We start from the raw sequence: 24,450 nt of genomic DNA on the forward strand, positions 1-24,450 counted from the left end.
CTTCAGGCCTCCCAACAGCCAGCGGGAGATAGAGGAGCAGATAGGTAGACAGATTTTGGAAAAGAGTAAAAACAACAGGGTTGTGGTGATGGGAGACTTCAACTTCCCCAATATTGACTGGGACTCACTTAGTGCCAGGGGCTTAGACGGGGCGGAGTTTGTAAGGAGCATCCAGGAGGGCTTCTTAAAACAATATGTAAACAGTCCAACTAGGGAAGGGGCAGTACTGGACCTGGTATTGGGGAATGAGCCCGGCCAGGTGGTAGATGTTTCAGTAGGGGAGCATTTCGGTAACAGTGACCACAATTCAGTAAGTTTTAAAGTACTGGTGGACAAGGATAAGAGTGGTCCGAGGATGAATGTGCTAAATTGGGGGAAGGCTAATTATGACAATATTAGGCGGGAACTGAAGAACATAGATTGGGGGCGGATGTTTGAGGGCAAATCAACATCTGACATGTGGGAGGCTTTCAAGTGTCAGTTGAAAGGAATACAGGACAGGCATGTTCCTGTGAGGAAGAAAGATAAATACGGCAATTTTCGGGAACCTTGGATGACGAGTGATATTGTAGGCCTCGTCAAAAAGAAAAAGGAGGCATTTGTCAGGGCTAAAAGGCTGGGAACAGACGAAGCCTGTGTGGCATATAAGGAAAGTAGGAAGGAACTTAAGCAAGGAGTCAGGAGGGCTAGAAGGGGGCATGAAAAGTCATTGGCAAATAGGGTTAAGGAAAATCCCAAGGCTTTTTACACGTACATAAAAAGCAAGAGGGTAGCCAGGGAAAGGGTTGGCCCACTGAAGGATAGGCAAGGGAATCTATGTGTGGAGCCAGAGGAAATGGGCGAGGTACTAAATGAATACTTTGCATCAGTATTCACCAAAGAGAAGGAATTGGTAGATGTTGAGTCTGGAGAAGGGGGTGTAGATAGCCTGGGTCACATTGTCATCCAAAAAGACGAGGTGTTGGGTGTCTTAAAAAATATTAAGGTAGATAAATCCCCAGGGCCTGATGGGATCTACCCCAGAATACTGAAGGAGGCTGGAGAGGAAATTGCTGAGGCCTTGACAGAAATCTTTGGATCCTCGCTGTCTTCAGGGGATGTCCCGGAGGACTGGAGAATAGCCAATGTTGTTCCTCTGTTTAAGAAGGGTAGCAAGGATAATCCCGGGAACTACAGGCCGGTGAGCCTTACTTCAGTGGTAGGGAAATTACTGGAGAGAATTCTTCGAGACAGGATCTACTCCCATTTGGAAGCAAATGGACGTATTAGTGAGAGGCAGCACGGTTTTGTGAAGGGGAGGTCGTGTCTCACTAACTTGATAGAGTTTTTCGAGGAGGTCACTAAGATGATTGATGCAGGTAGGGCAGTAGATGTTGTCTATATGGACTTCAGTAAGGCCTTTGACAAGGTCCCTCATGGTAGACTAGTACAAAAGGTGAAGTCACACGGGATCAGGGGTGAACTGGCAAGGTGGATACAGAACTGGCTAGGCCATAGAAGGCAGAGGGTAGCAATGGAGGGATGCTTTTCTAATTGGAGGGCTGTGACCAGTGGTGTTCCACAGGGATCAGTGCTGGGACCTTTGCTCTTTGTAGTATATATAAATGATTTGGAGGAAAATGTAACTGGTCTGATTAGTAAATTTGCAGACGACACAAAGGTTGGTGGAATTGCGGATAGCGATGAGGACTGTCTGAGGATACAGCAGGATTTAGATTGTCTGGAGACTTGGGCGGAGAGATGGCAGATGGAGTTTAATCCGGACAAATGTGAGGTAATGCATTTTGGAAGGGCTAATGCAGGTAGGGAATATACAGTGAATGGTAGAACCCTCAAGAGTATTGAAAGTCAAAGAGATCTAGTAGTACAGGTCCACAGGTCATTGAAAGGGGCAACACAGGTGGAGAAGGTAGTCAAGAAGGCATACGGCATGCTTGCCTTCATTGGCCGGGGCATTGAGTATAAGAATTGGCAAGTCATGTTGCAGCTGTATAGAACCTTAGTTAGGCCACACTTGGAGTATAGTGTTCAATTCTGGTCGCCACACTACCAGAAGGATGTGGAGGCTTTAGAGAGGGTGCAGAAGAGATTTACCAGAATGTTGCCTGGTATGGAGGGCATAAGCTATGAGGAGCGATTGAATAAACTAGGTTTGTTCTCACTGGAACGAAGGAGGTTGAGGGGCGACCTGATAGAGGTATACAAAATTATGAGGGGCATAGACAGAGTGGATAGTCAGAGGCTTTTCCCCAGGGTAGAGGGGTCAATTACTAGGGGGCATAGGTTTAAGGTGAGAGGGGCAAGGTTTAGAGTAGATGTACGAGGCAAGTTTTTTACGCAGAGGGTAGTGGGTGCCTGGAACTCACTACCGGAGGAGGTAGTGGAAGCAGGGACGATAGGGACATTTAAGGGGCATCTTGACAAATATATGAATAGGATGGGAATAGAAGGATACGGACCCAGGAAGTGTAGAAGATTGTAGTTTAGTCGGGCAGTATGGTCGGCACGGGCTTGGAGGGCCGAAGGGCCTGTTCCTGTGCTGTACATTTCTTTGTTCTTTGTTCTCAATGTGGATGCTAAGTTGCTGGCAAAAGTGCTGGCTACGAGAATTGAGGACTATGTCCCGGGGGTGATTCATGAGAATCAGACGGGATTTGCAAGGGGCAGGCAGCTAAACACTAATGTGCGGAGGCTCCTCAATGTGATTATGATGCCCTCGGTGGAGGGAGAAACGGAGGTAGTGGCAGCTATGGACGCGGAGAAGGCCTTCGACCGGGTGGAGTGGGAGTATCTTTGGGAAGTGTTGCAGAGGTTTGGGTTCGGGGAGGGGTTCATCGGCTGGGTCAGATTGCTATATAGAGCCCCGGTGGCGAGTGTGGCTACGAATCGGCGGAGGCCGGAGTACTTTCGGCTGTACCGAAGGACGAGGCAGGGGTGCCCCCTGTCCCCCTTGCTGTTTGCATTGGCAATTGAGCCTCTGGCCGTGGCACTAAGGGAGTCCAGGAAATGGAGGAGACTGGTCCGAGGGGGAGAGGAACACCGGGTGTCGCTGTATGTGGACGACCTGTTGCTGTATTGGCAGATCCAGTGGAGGGGATGGCGGAGGTCATGCGGATCCTAAGGGAGTTTGGGTACTTCTCGGGGTATAAGCTTAATGTAGGGAAAAGTGAGCTCTTTGTGGTGCATCCAGGGGACCAGGGAAGGGGGATAGACGACCTGCCATTGAAGAGGGCGGAAAGGAGCTTTCGGTACTTAGGGATCCAGGTGGCTGGGAGTTGGGGGGGCCCTGCACAAACTCAATTTGACGCGGTTGGTGGAGCAGATGGAGGAGGATTTCAAAAGATGAGATGTGCTGCCGCTCTCGCTAGCGGGCAGGGTGCAGTCGGTTAAAATGATGGTCCTCCCGAGGTTTCTCTTTGTGTTCCAGTGCCGTCCCATTATGATTCCCAAGGCCTTTTTTAAACGGGTAGGTAGGAGTATCATGGGTTTCGTGTGGGCAAATAAGACCCCGAGGGTAAAGAGGGTGTTTCTGGAGCGTAGTAGGGACAGGGAGGGCAGGCTCTGCCGAATTTGTGTGACTATTATTGGGCAGCCAATGTGGCGATGATCCGTAAGTGGGTAATGGAGGGAGAGGAGGAGGCGTGGAAGAGGTTAGAGATGGCGTCCTGTGTGGGCACGAGCCTGAGGGCGCTGGCGACGGCACCGCTGCTGCTATCGCCGACAAGGTACACCACGAGTCCGGTGGTGGCGGCGACGTTGAAGATCTGGGGGCAGTTGAGACGACACAAGGGCGAGGTGGGAGCCTCGGTTTGGTCCCCGATTCGAGATGAACCATCGGTTCGTCCCGGGAAGGATGGATGGGGGATTTCGGAGCTGGCATCGGGCAGGGATTCGAAGAATGGGGGACCTGTTTATAGATGGGACGTTTGCGAGCCTGGGGGCGCTGGAGGAGAAGTTTGGGTTACCCCCGGGAAATGCTTTCAGGTATATGCAAGTGAGGGCGTTTGTGAGGCGGCAGGTGAGGGAATTCCCGCTGCTCCCGGCACAGGGGACTCAGGACAGGGTGATTTCGGGGGTATGGGTTGCAGAAGGCAGGGTTTCGGCGATCTACCAGGAGCTGAAAGAAGAGGAGGAGGCCTCGGTAGAGGAGTTAAAGGGCAAGTGGGAGGAGGGGCTTGTGGAGGAGATAGATGAGGATCTGTGGGCTGATGCCCTGAGTAGGGTTAATTCTTCCTCCTCTTGCGCCAGGCTCAGCCTAATACAATTCAAGGTCACTCACAGAGCGCAAATGACAGGGGCAAGGTTGAGTAGGTTCTTTGGGGTGGAGGATAGATGTGGGAGGTGCTCGGGAAGCCCGGCGAATCACGTCCACGTGTTCTGGTCGTGCCCGGCATTGGACGGGTTTTGGCGGGGTTACGCGAGGACTATGTCCAAGGTGGTGAAAGTCCAGGTCAAGCCGAGTTGGGGGTTGGCACTATTTGGGGTAACGGACGAGCCGGGAGTGCAGGAGGCGAAAGAGGCCGGTATCCTGGCCTTTGCGTCCCTGGTAGCCCGGCGGAGGACCTTGCTATTATGGAAGGATGCGAAGCCCCCCAGTGTGGAAGCCTGGATAAATGACATGGCTGGGTTTATTAAGCTGGAGAGGATAAAGTTTGCCTTACAAGGGTCTGTGCAGGGGTTCTTCAGGCGGTGGCAACCGTTCCTAGACTATCTCGCGGAGAGTTAGGAGGAGGTCAGCAGCAGCAGCAACCCAAGGGTGGGGGGGGGGGGGGGGAATTCGGGTGGGTGGAGGGGGCTTCCCTACGGGTATCTTTGAATGTCATATGGGGGGGTTACTGTATACGGGGAAACCCAATGTAAAAGTTTTGTATAATTTTTGACTGTTGTATTTGCGTTTCTTTCTTTTTGTTATGGGGGGGGGGTTTGTTAAAAATTTTGTTGGAAAATTTGAATAAACACATTTATTTTTTAAAAAAAGTTAAAAGCTCCATAAGTTTTTTAAATATACAAATTTGACAAATAAAATTTGTAATATCTTTCATTTACCTCTGTAGATTTGGTTCGCCGACATGCTGGAGTATTAGGACTAAGTGCCTGCATCTTATCCAGTCCGTATGAAGTGCCAACTTGGATGCCACAACTTCTGATGAACCTCAGTGTTCACCTAAATGATCCACAACCTATAGAGGTAAAGAAAAGCTATGGTGTAAAGACATCATGTTCCCTGGTGTTATGTTGGTGGCAGAGTTGTGAATATGACAATTTATTTGGTCATAAATTAAAATTGAACAATCAGAAACCCAAAATTACCTGTTTGAATCTCAAGTAAGGACTGCAAATCTTCATTCATATCAACTATTATTGAATTGGACAGGGATAGATAAGACTACCTAGATTTTCTGATGGGGCTAAATCTTAGATCTGAATAATTTGAAATTGATGATGCATTGCTCTGAATGGCAGTGCACTGTTTTACCTAGGTTTTATGCAGAGTTTTCAGTACAGCTTTGCATGTATGCAGGGATCTCAGTAGTGATGGGATCAGAAAATGGCATGTCATTTAAATTTACCAGAACTTCGACAATTAAAGGGGAATATATTTGTTAGTAACATTTCTTAAATGTTAGGAAAGGCACAAAGAATTTCAAATCTTGATAGTCTTTACCAAAGTTGAGGGAGCAAATGAGGATTTTTTTTTTTTTTAATATGCAGGAAAGGAGTTGGCAGAGAAGTGAAAATTTCTCCCTGGTGGAGATGGTGCTGCATCGTGTGGTGCATTATGGACTGCTCGCTCTCTGCTCACTCAGCACATTCTCCCATAGGTCAGCATTTTAACATGTCCACAAGGAAATTTTTTGCCAAAGTTTCAGGCTAACTACTTATCACAGAATGTGCACCCCCTCCCTATGTTCCATGGTAGCTATGTGTTGTTGCAGACGATGGTGCAGCTTTGCATCTGCCTCTGACGGCCGGAACTCTGAAGATAGTTCCCTGGAGTTATTGCCAAGTAGATGTGTTGGGCCTTATAGATATGGATGATGACATTATGCTAAATGTTGCCCAATCAGGGTGCAATAGTTGTTGATCAACAGATGTTTTCTGTCATAGAGTGCCTTTGAGAGAATAACACAGTGATTTAGGTGCTTTTGCAAAAACATTCAACGTTTCAATTAATTATTTACTTCTTTTAGAGGCACCATCCAGCGTGCTTTCAGACCACTTGAAAACAGGGGTCTGTAACTATCTGTCAAAGTACTAGAAAATCTGAAATAAAAACAGAAAATGCTGGAAAAACTCAGCAGGTCTGGCAGTATCTGTAGAGAGAAATAGAATTAAAGTTTTGAATTCATATGACTCTTCAGAGATAAAGAGAGGGAGAAATGTGATGGATTTTATACTATTTAAGAGAAGGTGGAGCAAAATAGGTCAGGGATAGGTGGGAGCTAAGGAGAAATTTGACAAAGATATCATGGCACACAAGACAAAGGGAGTGTTAATGGTAGTGTTGAAGATAAAGAAGGTCCTGATAATGGCATAAAGACTTGTGAAAACAAAGGATCATGAAAACTTAAATGGCAGTAAGAAGACTACAAGAACGAAGAAAAATGGCTCAAAGTATTGAGGTATGTGCAACTATCAAACAACCCTGAGTTCCCATTTCAGATTGACATGAATTAGAAAAGCCATTGTGCATGCCGGAACTTTGGGTAATGTGTCCAGCAGATTTCAATTTCCAAATTAGCACTGAAATAAAAATCCTAATTGTATGTGGTGGACATCCAGTGCTTCAAGGATATTACTCACGGTGTGAAATCGGCTTCAACTGTTAAGTTGTGCAGGATTATGCCAGAGGGAATCAAATCCCACCCATTCATACACATTTTAGCAAGGTACAAATTTAGTTAGAACTGATGTTCTTCATCAGTAAATAGGTGTATTTTAAATTTTCCCATTTCATTATCTAATTCTACTTTGGTCATCAGCATCATAATGTACACTTTATACAATGCTTTCAGAATTGCATTGAAGGTGACTGAGGGATATTAAGGGTTCATTTTTATCTAAAGTCTAGTCTTTATTTTATTTAGTTAATTAACTTAAAAGTTGCTGTTTTGGTTTAGACAAAGGTGAGTTTTCAATCAGCTTTAAACAGGTTCTACTTGCAGCTGGAGCTTGTTAATTAGTTAATTGGATTAGGCCAGTTTTCAGAGGCTAGTCACAGTACAAAGGTGAGCCAGCTTACAGTGCTGACTTTGTTTGCACTGAGTGCTGAATTTGGGTGTATTTGAGTGCTATAGTGAGAGTCTGGTGATTGAGGGAGTTAGGTGAGGAGGGAGCAAAGTGCTCCTTTCATTTTGTTTCCTACACTTCCTCAAAGAGCGTGAAGAGCTGACTGGAGCAGAGTCGGGGGGCGGAGTTCCAGTTGGTTCACAGCGCAGCTACATTCTGTAAGATCAGAGGGGATGGAGGCTAGGGCTGTTGCATGCTCCTCCTGTAGGATGTGGGTGGTAAGGGATACCACCGGTGTCCCCGCTGACTACACCTGTGGGAAGTGCACCCAACTCCAGCTCCTCCGAGACCGCGTTAGGGAACTGGAGCTGGATGAACTTTGGAACATCCGGGAGGCAGAAGGGGTGATAGAGAAGAGTTACAGGGAAGTAGCCACACCCAAGGTACAGGAAAAGAGTAACTGGGTTACAGTCCGGGGAAGGAAAACAAAGGGGCAGACAGTGCAGGGATCCCTCGTGGCGATTCCCCTTCAAAACAAGTATACCTTTTTGGATGCTGTTGGGCAGGATGACCTACCGGGGGAAGGCCTTAGCGGCCATGTCTCTGGCACTGAGCCTGGCTCTGTGGCTCAGAAGGGAAGGGGGGGAGAATAGAAAAGCAATAGTGATAGGAAACTCAATGGTTAGGGGAATGGATAAGAGATTCTGTGGTCGCGAATGGGTGCCAGGGCCAGGGATGTCTCGGATAGAGTCTACAGGATTCTTAAGGAGGAGGGGGAGCAACCAGAAGTCGTGGTGCACATAGGCACCAATGACATAGCTAAGAAAAGGGGTGAGGATCTAAAAAGTGATTTATGGAGTTAGGTTGGAAGCTAAAGAGCAGGACAAGGAGAGTAGTGATCTCAGGATTGCTACCGGTGCCACGTGCAAGTGAGGCAAGGAACAGAGAGTGAGTGCAGCTGAACACGTGGCTATAGGGCTGGTGCAGGAGGGAAGGCTTCAGATATGTGGATCATTGGGATATCTTCTGGGGAAGGTGGAACCTGTACATGAAGGACGGGTTGCACCTAAACTGGAGGGGCACCAATATCCTGGGTGGGAGGTTTGCTAGAGCTCTTCGGGAGGGTTTAAACTAGTTTGGCAGGGGGATGGGAACCAGAGCTATGGATCAGAGGATAGGGTAGCTATTGAACAGGCAAAAATAGTATGCAACAAGTCTGTGAGGAAGGATAGACAAGGATAGGGCAAAGTGGCACTCGGTGGAATGGGTTAAAGTGTGTCTGTTTCAATGCCAGGAGTGTCAGGAATAAGGGAGATGAACTTAGAGCAAGGATCAGTACTTGGAACTACGATGTTGTGGCCATTACATAGACATGGATTTCACAGGGGCAGGAATGGTTGTTAGATGTTCCGGGGTTTAGATGTTTTCAGAAGAATAGGGAGGGAGGTAAAAGAGGAGGGGGAGTGGCACTGTTAATTAGGGAGTGCACCATAGCTGCAGAAAAGGAGGTAGTCGAGGAGGGTTTGTCTACTGAGTCAGTATGGGTGGAAGTCAGAAACAAGAAAGGAGCAGTCACTTTATTGGAGTTTTCTATAGACCCCTCATGAGCAGCCGAGAGATAGAGGAACAGATTGGGCGGCAGATCTTGGAAAAGAGCAGAAGTAACAGAGTTGTTGTCATGGGGGACTTCAACTTCCCTAATATTGGCTGGAACTTCCTTAGTGCAAATGGTTTGGATGGAGCAGATTTTGTCAGGTGTGTACAGGAAGGATTCCTGACTCAATATGTAGAGAGGCCGACTAGGAGGGAGGCCTTTTTGGATGTCTCAGTGGGAGAGCATTTCGGTGACCGTGACCACAACTCCTTGATCTTTACCATAGTCATGGAGAGGGATAGGAACAGACAGTATGGGAAGGTATTTAATTGGGGGAGGGGAAATTATACTGCCATTAGACAGGAGCTGAGACGCATAAAGTGGGAACAATTGTTCTTGGGAAATACACGACAGTAATGTGGGGGTTGTTTAAGGAGCACTTGCTGCGAGTGCTGGATAGCTCTGTCCCACTGAGACGAGGAAGGAATGGTAAGGTGAAGGAACCTTGGATGACAAGAGAAGTGGAGCTTCTAGTCAAGAGGAAGAAGGAAGCTTCCGTAAGGTTGAGGAAGCAAGGATCTGGCACTGCTCTAGAGGGTTATAAGGTAGCCAGGAAGGAACTCAAAAATGGACTTAGCAGATCTAGAAGGGGGCGTGAAAAAGCCCTGGCGGGAAGGATTGGGGAAACCCCAAGGCGTTCTACACTTATGTGAGAAATAAGAGGATGATCAGAGTGAGAGTAGGGCCGATCAGGTATAGTGGAGGGAACTTGTGCCTAGAGTCTGAGGAAGTAGGGGAGGCCCTAAATGAATATTTTGCTTCAGTATTCACTAGAGAGAGGGACCTTGTTGCTCATGAGAACAGTGTGAACCAGGTTAATAGACTCGAACAAGACAAGGAAATAGCCGAGGAACTGAATAAGTACTTTGCCTCAGTCTTCACAGTAGAAGACATGAGTAATATCCCAACAATTCCGGAGAGTCCGGGGACAGAGTTGAATATGGTAGCCATCACAAAGGAGAAAGTGCTAGAGAAACTAAGAGGTCTAAAAATTGATAAATCTCTGGGCCCAGATGGGCTACATCCTAGAGTTCTAAAGGAGATAGCTGAAGAAATAGTGGAGGCGTTGGTGATGATGTTTCAAAAGTCACTGGAGTCAGGGAAAGTACCAGAGGATTGGAAAATCGCTGTTGTAACCCCCCTGTTCAAGAAGGGAACAAGGAAAAAGATGGAAAATTATAGGCCAATTCGCCTAACCTCGGTTGTTGGCAAGATTCTAGAATCCATTGTTAAGGATGAGATTTCTAAATTCTTGGAAGTGCAGGGTCGGATTAGGACAAGTCAGCATGGATTTAGTAAGGGGAGGTCTTGCCCGACAAACCTGTTAGAGTTCTTTGAAGAGATAACAAATAGGTTAGACCAAGGAGAGCCAATGGATGTTATCTATCTTGACTTCCAAAAGGCCTTTGATAAGGTGCCTCACGGGAGACTTCTGAGTAAAATAAGGGCCCATGGTATTCGAGGCAAGGTACTAACATGGATTGACAACTGGCTGTCAGGCAGAAGGCAGAGAGTTGGGATAAAAGGTTCTTTTTCGGAATGGCAACTGGTGACGAGTGGTGTCCCGCAGGGTTCAGTGTTGGGGCCACAGCTGTTCTCTATATATTAACGATCTAGATGACGGGACTGAGGGCATTCTGGCTAAGTTTGCCGATGATACAAAGATAGGTGGAGGGGCAGGTAGTATGGAGGAGGTGAGGAGGCTGCAGAAAGATTTAGACAGTTTAGGAGAGTGGTCCAAGAAATGGCTGATGAAATTCAACGTGGGCAAGTGCGAGGTCTTGCACTTTGGAAAAAAGAATAGAGGTGTGGACTATTTTCTAAACGGTGACAAAATTCACAATGCTGAAGTGCAAAGGGACTTGGGAGTCCTAGTCCAGGATTCTCTAAAAGTAAACTTGCAGGTTGAGTCCGTAATTAAGAAAGCAAATGCAATGTTGTCATTCATCTCAAGAGGCTTGGAATATAAAAGCAGGGATGTACTTCTGAAGCTTTATAAAGCATTAGTTAGGCCCCATTTAGAATACTGTGAGCAATTTTGGGCCCCACACCTCAGGAAGGACATACTGGCACTGGAGCGGGTCCAGCAGAGATTCACACGGATGATCCCAGGAATGGTAGGCCTAACATACGATGAACGTCTCAGGATCCTGGGATTATATTCATTGGAGTTTAGGAGGTTGAGGGGAGATCTAATAGAAACTTACAAAATAATGAATGGCTTAGATAGGGTGGATGTAGGGAAGTTGTTTCCATTAACAGGAGAGACTAGGACCCGGGGGCACAGCCTTAGAATAAAAGGGAGTCACTTTAGAACAGAGATGAGGAGAAATTTCTTCAGCCAGAGAGTGGTGGGTCTGTGGAATTCATTGCCACAGAGGGCGGTGGAGGCCGGGACGTTGAGTGTAATTAAGACAGAAGTTGATAAATTCTTGATTTCTCGAGGAATTAAGGGCTATGGAGAGAGAGCGGGTAAATGGAGTTGAAATCAGCCATGATTGAATGGTGGAGTGGACTTGATGGTCCGAATGGCCTTCCTTCCACTCCTATGTCTTATGGAACAGGTTGATATTCAGAAGGAGGATGTGCTGGAAATGTTGAAAAGCACCAGGAGAGATAAGTCCCATGGGCCTGACGGGATATACCCAAGGTTACTACGGGAAGCGAGGGAGGAGATTGCTGCGCCATTGGCGATTAACTTTGCGTCCTTCCTCTCCACTTGAGTAGTGCCGGATGATTGGATGGAGGCGAATGTTGTTCCCCTGTTCAAGATAGGGAATAGGAAAATCCCTGGGAATTACAGACCCATCAGTCTTACATCTGTGGTGAGCAAAATATTGGAAAGGATTCGGAGAGATAGGATTTATGATTATTTAGAAAAACATAGTTTGATTAAAGATAGTCAGCATGGCTTTGTGAGGGGCAGGTCATGCCTCACAAGCCTCATTGAATTCTTTGAGGATGTGACGAGACACATTGATGAAGGTCGGGCAGTGGATGTGGTGTATATGGATTTCAGTAAGGCATTTGATCAGGTTACTCATGGTAGGCTCATTCAGAAAGTTAGGGGGCATGGGATACAGGGAAATTTAATTGTCTGGATACAGAATTGGCTGGCCAAAAGAAGACAGCGAGTGGTAATTGATGGAAAGTATTCCTCCTGGAAGTCTGTGACCAGTGGTGTCCCGCAAGGATCTGTTCTGGGACCTCTGCTCTTTGTGGTTTTTATAAATGATTTGGATGAGGAAGTGGAAGGGTGGGTTAGTAAGTTTGCCGATGACACGAAGGTTGGTGGAGTCGTAGATAGTGTTGAGGGTTGTTACAACAGGACATTGACAGGATGCAGAGCTGGGTGAGAAGTGGCAGATGGAGTTCAACCTTGATAAATGTGAAGTGATTAATTTTGGAAGGTCGAATTTGAATGCAGAATACAGGGTTAAAGGCAGGATTCTTGGAAGTGTGGAGGAACAGAGGGATCTTGGGGTCCACGTACATAGATCCCTCAAAGTTGCCACCCAGGTTGATAGGGTTGTTAAGAAGGCATATGGTGTGTTGGCTTTCATTAACAGGGGGATTGAGTTTAAGAGCCGTGAGGTTTTGCTGCAGCTTTATAAAACCCTGGTTAGACCACACTTGGAATATTGTGTTCAGTTCTGGTCGCCTCATTATAGGAAGGATGTGGATGCTTTGGAGAGGGTACAGAGGAGATTTACCAGGATGCTGCCTGGACTGGAGGGCATGTCTTATGAAGAAAGGTTGAGGGAGCTAGGGCTTTTCTCACTAGAGCGAAGAAGGCAGAGAGGTGACTTGATAGAGGTGTGCAAGATGATGAGAGGCATGGATAGAATGGATAGCCAGAGACTTTTTACAGGGTGGAAATGGCTGTCATGAGGGGACATCATTTTAAGGTGATTGGAGGAAGGTATAGGGGAGATGTCAGAGATAGGTTCTTTACACAGAGAGTGGTGGGTGTGTGGAATGCACTGCCAGCAAAGGTGGTGGAGTCCGAGTCATTAGGGCCATTTAAGCGACTCTTAGACAACCACATGGACAGCAGTAAATTGAAGGGGTGTAGGTTAGGTTGATCTTAGATTCGGATAAATGGTCGGCACAACATCGTGGGCTGAAGGGCCAGTACTGTGCTGTACTGTTCTATGTTCTAATTCACCAACTCATTTGCTTTTCTTAAATTAGCTCTGGTTTGGATTTATTAGTTTAATATTCTCATTAAATTGAGTCAATTTATTACAGTTAACAAGCCCATTTCTGCTTTCCTTACCTCTTTTACTATTCACATCTCCCTGCCCACCTGCAATCCCACTGACCTCACTCTCTAGACTTGGAAAAATATTTCCCACCCTCACTGCAGCTCTCTCACTAATATACATCCCCACCCATTCTGTTCTGATTCTCAGACATATGCAGCAGCAATCTTAGTTCTTTCTTTGCTACATTTCTTCCTATTAAGTCATTTATAGTTTCCTGAGATAGTTCCCATCTCTAAACATTTGTGACCCAAGACCCCTACATTGCATCTGCTGCATGGATAACTTGGCTGCTCACCATGCAATCTGGCTGTGTCCATCTCAAGCTGTGCAACATCTCTCCATCAATAACTGAATCGTTCTGGAGAGCAGGGGGTAGTCTTGGTACTTCTCAGTGACCAGCTGTCTCTTTTGACCCTTCCATTCTTGTTTTCAACATGAAATGCATTTATTTTAAGGATATAATAATCTCAAGAGATTGCGCCTGACTCTACAGTTGACTGTTACCAGCACCTTCCTTGCACTGCCCTGCACCATAGATTGCCCTTCAACCCATTCAGGATTCTGTAACACACTTCCCAGCCATAAAGTAATCTAAAGTAAAGTAAAAGTAATCTTTATTGTCACAGGTAGGCTTACATTAACAGTGCAATGAAGTTGCTGTGAAAAGCCCCTCGTCGCCACACTCTGGCGCCTGTTCTGGTACACAGAGGGAGAATTCAGAATGTCCAAATTACCTAACAGCACGTCTTTCGGGACTTGTGGGAGGAAACCAGAGCACCTGGAGGAAACCCACGCAGACACGGGGAGAACATGCAGACTCCACACAGACAGGGATCCAAGCCGGGAATCGAACCTGGGTCCCTGGAACTGTGAAGCAACAGTGCTACCCACTGTGTTACCATGCTGCCCACGGTACCCATCCTCTCTTCCAAGACCCACCATCTGCTACTTTGATTCCTTCCAATCCAACTTTTGACCACCTGACCTCCTCTCCTTCCCCCAAGCTTGCAGATAGCAAATGATTCCTTTTGCACTGGCACCATTCCCCTGTCCTTCACATCTTAAACAATTATTGACTTTCTACTCAGGAAAGAAAAGAATTCCAGTATTGGTCTCAGCTACAGTGACCATGATTGTAAAAGCCCATCTGTTCTTTATGGAAAGCCACCTGCTGTCTTACCTGCCTAATCTGGTTGACTCTTAATTGACCCATTCAGTTGTATCAATCCGTTACCGGTAAATAGAAATGAAACTGACGGACCATCCATCATAGACCCAGGCACCGAAACGACAACAGTGCATCTCTTGACCCTGAAAAGTGTTCCTGACTAACATCCGAAGGCTTGTGCTAAAATTAGGAGAGCTGCCCCACAGATTAATTAAGCAAAAATAGGCATACTCAAGTAATCATTCCTTGCAGAAAATTCCCAGACTATCGCCACCACCAGAGTTGGCGTCACAGTCGTATACAGTTGGGAGGGAGTTGCCCTGAGTGTCCTGAACATTGACTCTGGACCCCGTGAAGTTTCATGACATAAGGTCAAACACAGGCAAGGAAACCTCCTGCAAGTAAACCTACCACTTAATTCACCCCACCCCAGTCCCATCCCAACCTTGGTTGATGCATCAATGCACTTCCATGTTGAACACCAGTTAGAAGATGTACTGAGGGTGCTAAGGCACAGAATGTACTCTTGGTGGGGGACATTAATGTCAGCAGCACCATTACCAACAGAGCTGGGTGAATGGCAGCTGGTGAAGCCATGGAAAAACCTATTTGACCTCACTCTCAACAATCTGCCTCTCTCAGATGCATCTGTCTGTCTTTAACAGTAGTGGTAGAAGAGATCACTGCACAGCCCTTTTGGAGACAAAGTCTCATTTTCACATTGAGGATACCTTCCATCAGAAGGTCAGAAATGGGGATGTTTACAGATGATTACACAAAGTTTAGCATCATTCAATGCTCCTTACATACTGAAGCAGTTCATATCCAAACGCAGCAAGGCCTGGACAATATCCAGGAATGGGCTGACAAGTGGCAAGTTACATTCATGCCATACAATGCCAGGCAATATCCATCTCCAACAAGAGAGAATCTAACCATCTCCCTTTGACATTCAATGACATTACCATCGCTGAATCCTCCACTATCAACATCCTGGGAAGGGGTTACCATTGACCAGAAACTGAATTGGACTAGCTATACAAATACTGTAGCTACCAGAGCAAGTCAAAGGCTAGGAATCCTGAGCAAATAACCCTCCTCCTGATTCCCCCCACCACCACCAAGCTAGTCGCCCACTTGTTGCTACCCTTTCCACAAACATTCAATTCCTCCACTACCGACAAACAGTGGCAGCCATGAGTACCATCTACCAGATGCACTGCAGTAACTCGCCAAAGCCCCTTAGGCAGCACTTTCCAAGCACATGACCGCTACTACCTAGAAGGACGAGCAACAGATATCTCGGAACCACACCACCTAGAGGTTCCCCTCCAAGTCACTCACCATCCTGATTTGGAAATATATTGCCATTCCTTCATTGTCGCTGGGTCAAGATTTGTGAATTTCCTCCCTAATGGCACTGTTGATGTACGTGCACCTCACGGACTGCAGTGTTTCAAGAAGGCAGCTCATCACCACATTCTGAAAGGCAACTGGGAATGGGCGATAAATACTGGCCGAACCCGCGATGCTTATTTTAAAAAATGTATCTTGTTGCAACCCTGGTCCAAACCTGGACAAAAGAGCTGAACTGAGGTGAGTTAAAAGTGGCTGCTCTTGACATCAAGGCAGCATTTGACTGAATGTGGTATCAACAAGCTCTAGAAAAACTGGAGACACTGGGAACCTGGGGTGGGGGGGTGCAGAAATCTGCACTGATTGGAGTCATGCCATAGCTGAATCCCTCCACTTTCAAAGTGCAGTTTTAGAGTGCAGCTCTAACACCAGCAGCTCAACACAATCCAGGGTAAAGCAGCCCGCTTGATTGTCACCCCATTCACCACCTTCAACATTCAGCCCCTCCACCATGGGCACGCAGTGGCAGCAGTGTGTACCATCTACAAGATGCATTTCAGCAACTCACTGAAGCTCCTGCAACAGCAGCTTCCAAGTCCATAAACACCTAGAAGGACAAGGGCAGCAGATGCACAGGAACACCACCGCCTGCAAATTTCCCTCCAAGCCACACACCATCCTGACTTGGAACTATATCACCATTCCTTCTCTCGCTGGGTCAAAATCCTGGAACTTATTCCCTGACAGCACTGTGCGTGTTCCTACTCCACGTGGACTGCAGCGGTTTAAGGAGGCAGCTTACCACCACCTCCTTGAGCAACTAGTAATGGGCAATAAATGCTGGCCTATCCAGTGACACCTACATCCAGTGAAAGAATATTTGTTTTTAAAAGGGAATGGTAGTGTAAGATTTTCTTTTTCAATTGGCATTTTTAAGATCTTCAACAATTCACACTGTCGGAATGAAACTCTACACTCTTTTGTTGATCATTTTCTGGACTGGAAACATTGATTACCTGTCATGATCCTGCAGAGTGTGTGAATTTGCAAGGTAACTCTTCCTCTCAGCAAGTTGCTGGTTGATGTACACCTTAATAATTGTATGTGCCGTTCAGATGCTGTTATTTTTCAGTAAATTCCAGCTCGTATTTTTCAATTACCTATTGAGATTGATTTATCTTTGGTTTTCTTTGTTCATAAGAACCTACATTTATATACTTAAGCATTTTAAATTTATTTTGTTTTGCAGATGACTGTGAAGAAAACCTTGTCCAATTTCCGAAGAACGCACCATGATAACTGGCAAGAACATAAACAGCAGTTCACAGATGATCAATTGGTGATTCTTGCAGACCTCCTTGTGTCACCATGTTATTATGCCTGAGGAGGTATAACAGCTATTGAAATCAAATATTTACAAAATACAATAATTGGCTTGTCCTCCTATCATCTGTTACTTTATTGCTGAGATACATTAGATTGCAAATGAGAAAATGCTGGATTTTTGGGAGGGAGTGGATTTGGTTTTAAGATTGTATTCTGAATATTCCTGTGTATTCTGAATATTCTTGTGTATTGAGCAATGTATTGGAGAATTGCATTACAGCATTGCACCTGGAATAATAGTTGGTCTGGAGTGTAGCATGACTCTAATACAATGAAAATGCTTTGCTATAAAACTACAAGAACTGAAATTATTTGAGTTGAGTCACAGGAAATTCAAAGCTGTTTTGCAAAGCGCAATTTAAATTAGTGGACCTGTTATAGTCTGCATATGTTTGTATAATAATTTATTTGTAATTTTCTTTGTCTGATTTTTTTTATTTCCTCTTTCCTCCTCTCTCCAAACTGATTACTGTTTGAATTATATGTTAGGGTAGATCATTAATTAAATTGTTTTTGTTTGTACTGGGAAAGTAAGTGTTCTTCTACCATTTTTAATGAATGCTCCCAGGTCAGGTATAACATGCATTCTATGGGTATTTCCTTTGGAATAAAGGAGGAGGTCCGGCTGCAATTGATAAATCTCCCACTTTGTCTGAGTTTTGCAGACAACTGATTAATATTAGCACTTGTGTGCATTTGTGGTGCATTTTTTGTCAGATACCACTGAGTTTTAGAAGTTACATCTGTCACAACTGTACAGCGATGCGAGTGTGTGAGAGCCATCATTTCTGACTAGCCTGAGGAAATTTCTGCAAATATAAAAATCACTAATGACTGGTTACTGTTGTGTACTTGTGTGTTTTCCAAGACTCTTGATCAGCTACCAGGGCTTTTTCCAAAGCACCTGTTTGCATTGAAAAGCCAATAAAATGTTCCAGGATGGTTGTTGGCTGATTCTAGTCCATTGGAATGGCTCAAGAGGACAATGAAGACTTAATGCTGGTCTCCATGAAACCCAAGATGAAAAAGAATTAAGGAACTTTTTTGATAGGTTAATAGGAGAGGAATAAGCTGTACTGTACAAAAAGACAAATTGAAAGAGGTGTGCATTAACAACGATATATGTGGTTTTCATTATCTAAAAATATACTAGGATAGGGAATATTTTGTGGTGAGAAAAGGGATAGTTTTTTTAGTGCTTAGTCAATCTGTTGCTGTTCCTACATGGAAGCATTACTTGAACTGATTCTAGGTAATGAAGGAGCGAAAATAGAGGATCGTTGAGGAAATGATGACCATAGTGTACTTGCGTTCAGTGAAAAATAGAAAAAGAAAACAGTGACTGGCAAAAAAGGAGACATTTGGACAGGTGACCAAAAGTTCAGTTAAAGAGATGGCGTCTTAGATGTGAAAGATGGTGAGGTTTAGGGAGGAAATGTCAGAGCTTAGAATCTAAACAGCTGAAGGCATGGCCACCAATGACAGGGCAAAGAAAGTGGGGTGATGCATAAGATGCCAGAGTTGGAGGAATGCAAAGTTCTAGTAGAGTTGTAGGAGGTTAGAGAAATAACAAGGAATGAGGAAATGAAAGGATTTGAACACAAAAGGTTGGAATTTTAAAATCAAGGCTCTGTTAGACTGGGTGAATGGGATTGGTGCAAGTTAGGTTATGAGTTTTAGATGCAATTTAATTTATGGAGGATGAAAAATAGGGGGCCAGCCAGTAGAGCATTCAAATCTGGAGGTAACAAGGGCATGGATGATGGACAAATATTGATTGACCTATACGTTTGTTGAATATCTATGTAGATATCTGTTTTCTTTCTAGCTATTTCATCAAACAGAATTCCTATAATACATACATACAATCCCTCACAAATACCTAGATATGGTTATGAAGGATCATTGACCTAAATGTCTGCTACATGCTTGATTGTCGCAGTCCTTGGAAATATAAATTCAAAGATAACATGATAATTGATAAAGCATGTAAAAACGTGAAGTAGGATGCCCGAGATTGAGTTGACTAGCCTTGTTTGTTTAATCTGATGGGTTGTCTGTGCTTAATTTTATGTATCTCGCACATTGTCCTCTGGCAATTTGATGAGGACCAACATTGATATTTATTGTAAAGGTATTCAAGAGCAGAGTGGGTGGTACAATGGATTAGTACATTTTCTTTCACATCTCGTTCTTCTATTTGAAACTCCCAAACTAGTTGGATAAAGGTCTCTTTCTAGTCATTCGATTTATTTATTTTTTTTTAAATGAGCGCTGGCAGTTTCAACCCACTTCTTAGTGGATGTGAGCGCACAGCACAACACTGGTCCCAATTTAGCACTGCTGTTAGCCATGGCTCAGTAGGAGCGCCCTTGCCTCTGAATCAATAGGTTGTGGGTTGAAGCCTCACTGCAAGGATTGAGCACATAATTCTAGACAGACATTCAGTGCAACGCTTAGGGATGATGCAAATTGTCACAGTGCCATCTTTCATTGAGCGATAATGCAAGAGTCTGTCCTCTCAGATGGATGTTTTTTTAAAAAAAACCCTGGCACTATTCAAAGAAGAGTAATGGAGCCCTTTTTGGCATCCCAACCAACAATTATTTTCACCAACCACCTAAACAGCTAACCTGGCCATTTTTGTATTGCTGTTTCTTGGGACCTTCTGTCTACAAGTTGGCTGTCATGTTTCCTACATTATAATAGTGACTATTCTTCGAATGTGTTTCACTGGCTGCAAAATGCTTTGGGAAATTCAAGAGGTTGCCAAAGGCAAAATGTAAAAATTATATTTATTTTATATTAAATTATTTTTTACTTAAATTGTCCATTTACCTGATGGATGACATAAAAATGGTGAATGTGGGAGCGAGCAACGAATATTATGGTGTTGTGAGGAATGTTTTTTCGAAGGTGGAGTTAGAGTTTCTTCGCCCTTTTGTTCACCAGTTTTCTCCACTTTTCTCCTGGGAGGTTTGACACCTCACTGGAATATGATTCCATGACACCTTGGCAGTCTTTGGTACTTGATTGTTATGGGTGTCAACAAGCTTTTTGACCAGGGTCATCACAGTTGAACACCTGTTTATAGCCAACACCTGTGCACGTCTCCACATGGAATTGTTGGATAACTTTAGGCAAATTTCACCTGATCACTTTGTTCAAACAGCTGTATTTAATCAATGAAGGCATAGCAATTTTCAGTAGTAACCTTCAAGGGGAAATTGGATAAATAGTTGAAGGATTATGAATTGCCAGTTGGCCTAACAAGATTTCCCCTTGAAAGAGTTGCTGCAGTCTTGATGGGCTGAATGGCCACCTCCTGTACTCTATAATGTATTATAAATTATAATGAAATTAGAAAACATCATACGTGAATTGAATGGAAAGAAATTTTCAAATATGTCAACAGAGAAATATTTGAGCAGGAGATACAACGGGTACAAATTATGTATATTCCAGTGCTCAAAAGGGCCATGTATTGACAGAGCTATCGGGTCAAATTCAGCACTAAAAATATTTAACAGATATTGAAGAAACCCAAGACAGATTTACTGTATATTATAGGACAATACACGGTCTAAAGTCAGCTTCATCCCAATATAGAGCCTCAAACTTCAGCTTTCGACTATTCATCTCCTTCCTATCCTCCGCCTATGACCGAGACATGCTCTTCAAATCTCTGGCAAATCTGTAACCAAAGTGAATCATCTCTCTCTCCATTATGGTGTATGCTTTGCCTCATGCAGAACCTTTTTGTTACCCCTTCCCTTTGCTAACAGGAAATGTGAAGAATTTGTGGTTTGTGAGAAGGTTGGACATCATCCATTCAACTGTCTGCTACTTCCCCCTCTTCCCTTTGACCACTTCAGCCCCTACTCCCCACTCCCCTTGCTCCTCTCACACTTTTCTCATTGGACACCTGCCCACCCAATTTCCTATCCTTTTTTTTAAAATTTAGAGTATCCAATTATTATTTTTTCTAGTTAAGGGCAATTTAGCGTGGCCAATCCACCTAACCAGCACATCTTTGGGTTGTGGGGGTGAAATCCCCCGCAGACACGGGGAGAATGTACAAACTCCACACGGACAGTGACCCAGGGCTGGGATTTGAACCCCGGTCCTCATGCGCCATAGACCCAGTGCTAACCACTGCGTCACCGTGCTGCCCCTCAATTTTCCATCCTGACCCTTATGCTGACAATACAAATATTTCTCACTCTTCAGGAACTACACAACTCCTTTTAAAACCACTTTCTCCAAAAAAAAACTCTCTTACAAACCATGATCATTACCTTCTTTGCTTTTTAGAGTCTGAGCATATTGCTGCTTCCAAATCCATGTCCACCTCTCCCATAGTTTCCACTTTGATAATATTGCCTGTGTGCATTGCAATTTAAACTCATCTGTTTAAATTGTCGTGCGTGCCTTTGTCACCACCAGTCTAGACTATTCCAATGTTCTCCTAGTCAGCTTCTCATTTCCATCTCCCATAAACTTCAGTTCATCCACAATTTTGTTCTTCGTATTCTATATTACTCATATATCGTCGCTGTCCTCACTGATCTTTATGGCCTTGCTTGTTCCCATCGGTTCCTCTGATTCCAGGTGCATTTGCACTTTTCCTTGTTTTATCCCACTTGGCAGCTGTGCATCATTGGAAGAAGACTTGGAATCATAGAATCCTTACGGTGCAGAAGGAGACCGTTCAGCCCATCAAATCCGCACCAACCCTCTGCAAGAGCACCCTACCTGCTCCTACTCCCCCATCCTATCTCCATAATCCAACCTAACCTGCTTATTGTTGGACACTAAGGGGCAAATATCATGGCCAACCCACCTATCTTTGGACTGTAGGAGGAAACGGAACACCCGGAGGAAACACACGCAGACAGGGGGAGAATGTGTAAACTCTACACAGACAATCATCCAAGGCCGGAATTGAACCCGGGTCCCTGGTGCTGTGAGGCAGCAGTGCTAACCACTGCCACCATGCCACCCCTTGCTTTGCAGTTCCCTCTATATTTCCTCCACCTCTCCACTTCCTTTTCCTCCTTTGAAACCCTACTTATAACCAACCCATTGAATCAATTTGTTGTTCACCCCTCCTGATATACCTGTTTTTAAATTATCTCTCATGAAGCACTATGGGTTGATTTTTGACTTTCAAGGTGCTGCATAAATGCAAGGTGTTGCAAGCTAGATTACGAAGGGTTGTTGTAAATGGTGTGGGCTTGGTTCCACTAGTCAATGGGGTGGTAACAGCAGGCAGAAATTTAAGGTAATAATTAAGGGGAATGTAGAATTATTTTACAAACACTATTGAACCAGAATCCATAATTTCTTTAGAAAATGTGATCAAATAGTTTTCAGAAAATAAATATTAAACAGTATGAGGATTGGGAGTGAGGGGAAAAATCAAACCTAAACCTAATGGGCCAAATGATTCAGTTTTTGTGATGCAGTGTTTTATGATTCGAAGGTGGTACTTCTATTCTTCCTTCCTCTTTTAATCCCCATTCTGGACAAGAAGTCTGCTTCTCTTTCAATTCTCCCTTGACTTTTGCGGAGTGGCAATTCAGTAAGTTTACTGAATATGCCCTCTGATTCAGATTCGCTAGTAAGTAGGTTGTGATTTTGAAGTCCAAGAGATGCCGCTTTCTATATCTTTGTGAATCAGATTTGAACCTTTGTTTTGTAGGTGAATTTGACAGTGTTACGTACTCATTTGTAATATTCCATTCTCAATCTGCTGCAATCTGATGTCACTAATATTTTTATTGTGGATAAATGAAGTGTACAGCAGCTGATCTAATGATCAGTTTAACTCATGTGATCAAAAATTCTGTGTACAGATCCACTCACATTGCGAATCATGTTAAGTGGCAAATAACGGGGGAAGAGAAGGGCATAAGTATTGTATTTCCGCTCCAACTTTAAACCTAACCTGGTTGTCTTTGACATTTAGAATTGGACCAATTTCGATCTCACCACATTTTTCCCTTTTTCATCTCCTAGACAGTAGTTCTGTTGACACTAATGGGAAGGAGTGTTGGTGCTACTACTAATGAACAAAGGAGAACATTTGTTTTGTACATATGCCTGGGAATCCCAACAACCGTATAAATCTTCTGAAGACCCAAGAAGCTGCAAATGCTATTTTTTGTTGCTCCCTGAAAGATATGTAAATCTTTTCCAGTCTAAATACATAAGAATTCACAACAGCAGAAAATGTGTATGTATGTAAATGTTCAGTAGAATTTTCACTAATATATAGACAGTTTTTTGCTTACTTACAAAAATATATTGTAATTAAACAAAAATCATTCTGCTGAATTTGTAAACTTCTTGTACAGTTTTTGCTCAAAACATCCCCAATTTCTTGACTGCTCTTATGACAGCTCCTCTGGCTATTTCATAACATGTATGTAGAGCTGTAAAAGAAATGTAAAAACTGTAGAAACAGGAGACGAGCTAATACATTTGTACAAAATGTAATCTTTAAAGACCTTATGTTGTGATCATTGTTGTTGAGTTTCATTGTAGATGCAATGGTGTAAACTTAATAGTGGTTTTGTCTTAAGATCATGTGTTTTACTCATGTAGGGTTTATGCTTTCAAAAAATGCATTTTAGCCTTCAGTCTTGCTAAACTATAGAAGGTTTATCATGCTGTTGGTCTTGGTGTGTTTAAATAATTTTAATGTGTCTCAATATCTTCAGACTTTTTATCCAATTATTTTACCTTTATTTGCTTTTCCAGTTGCTAAGCATTTGTTATACATGGTTTGGTGGCAGCATCAAATGTACAATCCTTTGGACGATTAGCATGATGATAAACTATAGGTAAATGGTCAAATCGTATTACTGTGCGATTGCTCATCATAACATGTCAAAAGACTTAACCACTATGTAGGGTAGTGCCAAAAAGAAGTGGTTTTTGATGTACTATTTGGTTATTTTAAAGCCAATAAATGGAATGTTTGTAACAAATTTGTCTTGTTTTGTGAGATTGAGTGTAATAATCTTTGTTTATAATTTCAAAAAATATTTATTACAAAACTTTTTTAAGATACCAGTACAGATTCTGTAGGAAGACTAAATTTGTTATTCCTTCAAGTCTTCACATAGTTGGGCAAATCACTCCAGAAGACAATTTAGTCAAATCTCTTTCACACCCAAACCCAACATTGCTGAAATTGTAACCAGAGTTTTTTTTCTCCCCCTTTGTTTCCTCCATAAAACTGTACCTGTACAATAATATAAACATACATTCAGGTGTTGGAATATATCCTCCTTTTTGTCAGATGAAAAGTTGGTGGGAACCAATGTGAGATTCTGTTATCTGCTTACAACATCCATCCAGCCCCAAGAGTTGCAATATTT

The 24,450-nt window shown here is 43.9% G+C and overlaps 1 protein-coding gene across 2 annotated transcripts in view; it reads left to right on the forward strand.

The window, feature by feature from the left end:
- The window catches only part of LOC140424480 (proteasome activator complex subunit 4-like), a 231,193-nt gene extending 207,136 nt beyond the window's left edge, over positions 1-24,057 (forward strand). For both annotated transcript variants that reach the window (XM_072507869.1, XM_072507870.1), the window contains 3 exons: positions 5,055-5,188; positions 16,926-17,064; positions 23,084-24,057. In XM_072507869.1, coding sequence (XP_072363970.1) covers positions 5,055-5,188; positions 16,926-17,060 — 269 coding nt within the window. In that variant the 3' untranslated portion in view covers positions 17,061-17,064; positions 23,084-24,057. The remainder of the gene's footprint in view (positions 1-5,054; positions 5,189-16,925; positions 17,065-23,083) is intronic.
- Positions 24,058-24,450: the final 393 nt, after the last annotated feature.

This window comes from Scyliorhinus torazame, chromosome 1 (assembly GCF_047496885.1).
Source record: "Scyliorhinus torazame isolate Kashiwa2021f chromosome 1, sScyTor2.1, whole genome shotgun sequence".
NCBI classification, from domain to species: Eukaryota; Metazoa; Chordata; class Chondrichthyes; order Carcharhiniformes; family Scyliorhinidae; genus Scyliorhinus; species Scyliorhinus torazame.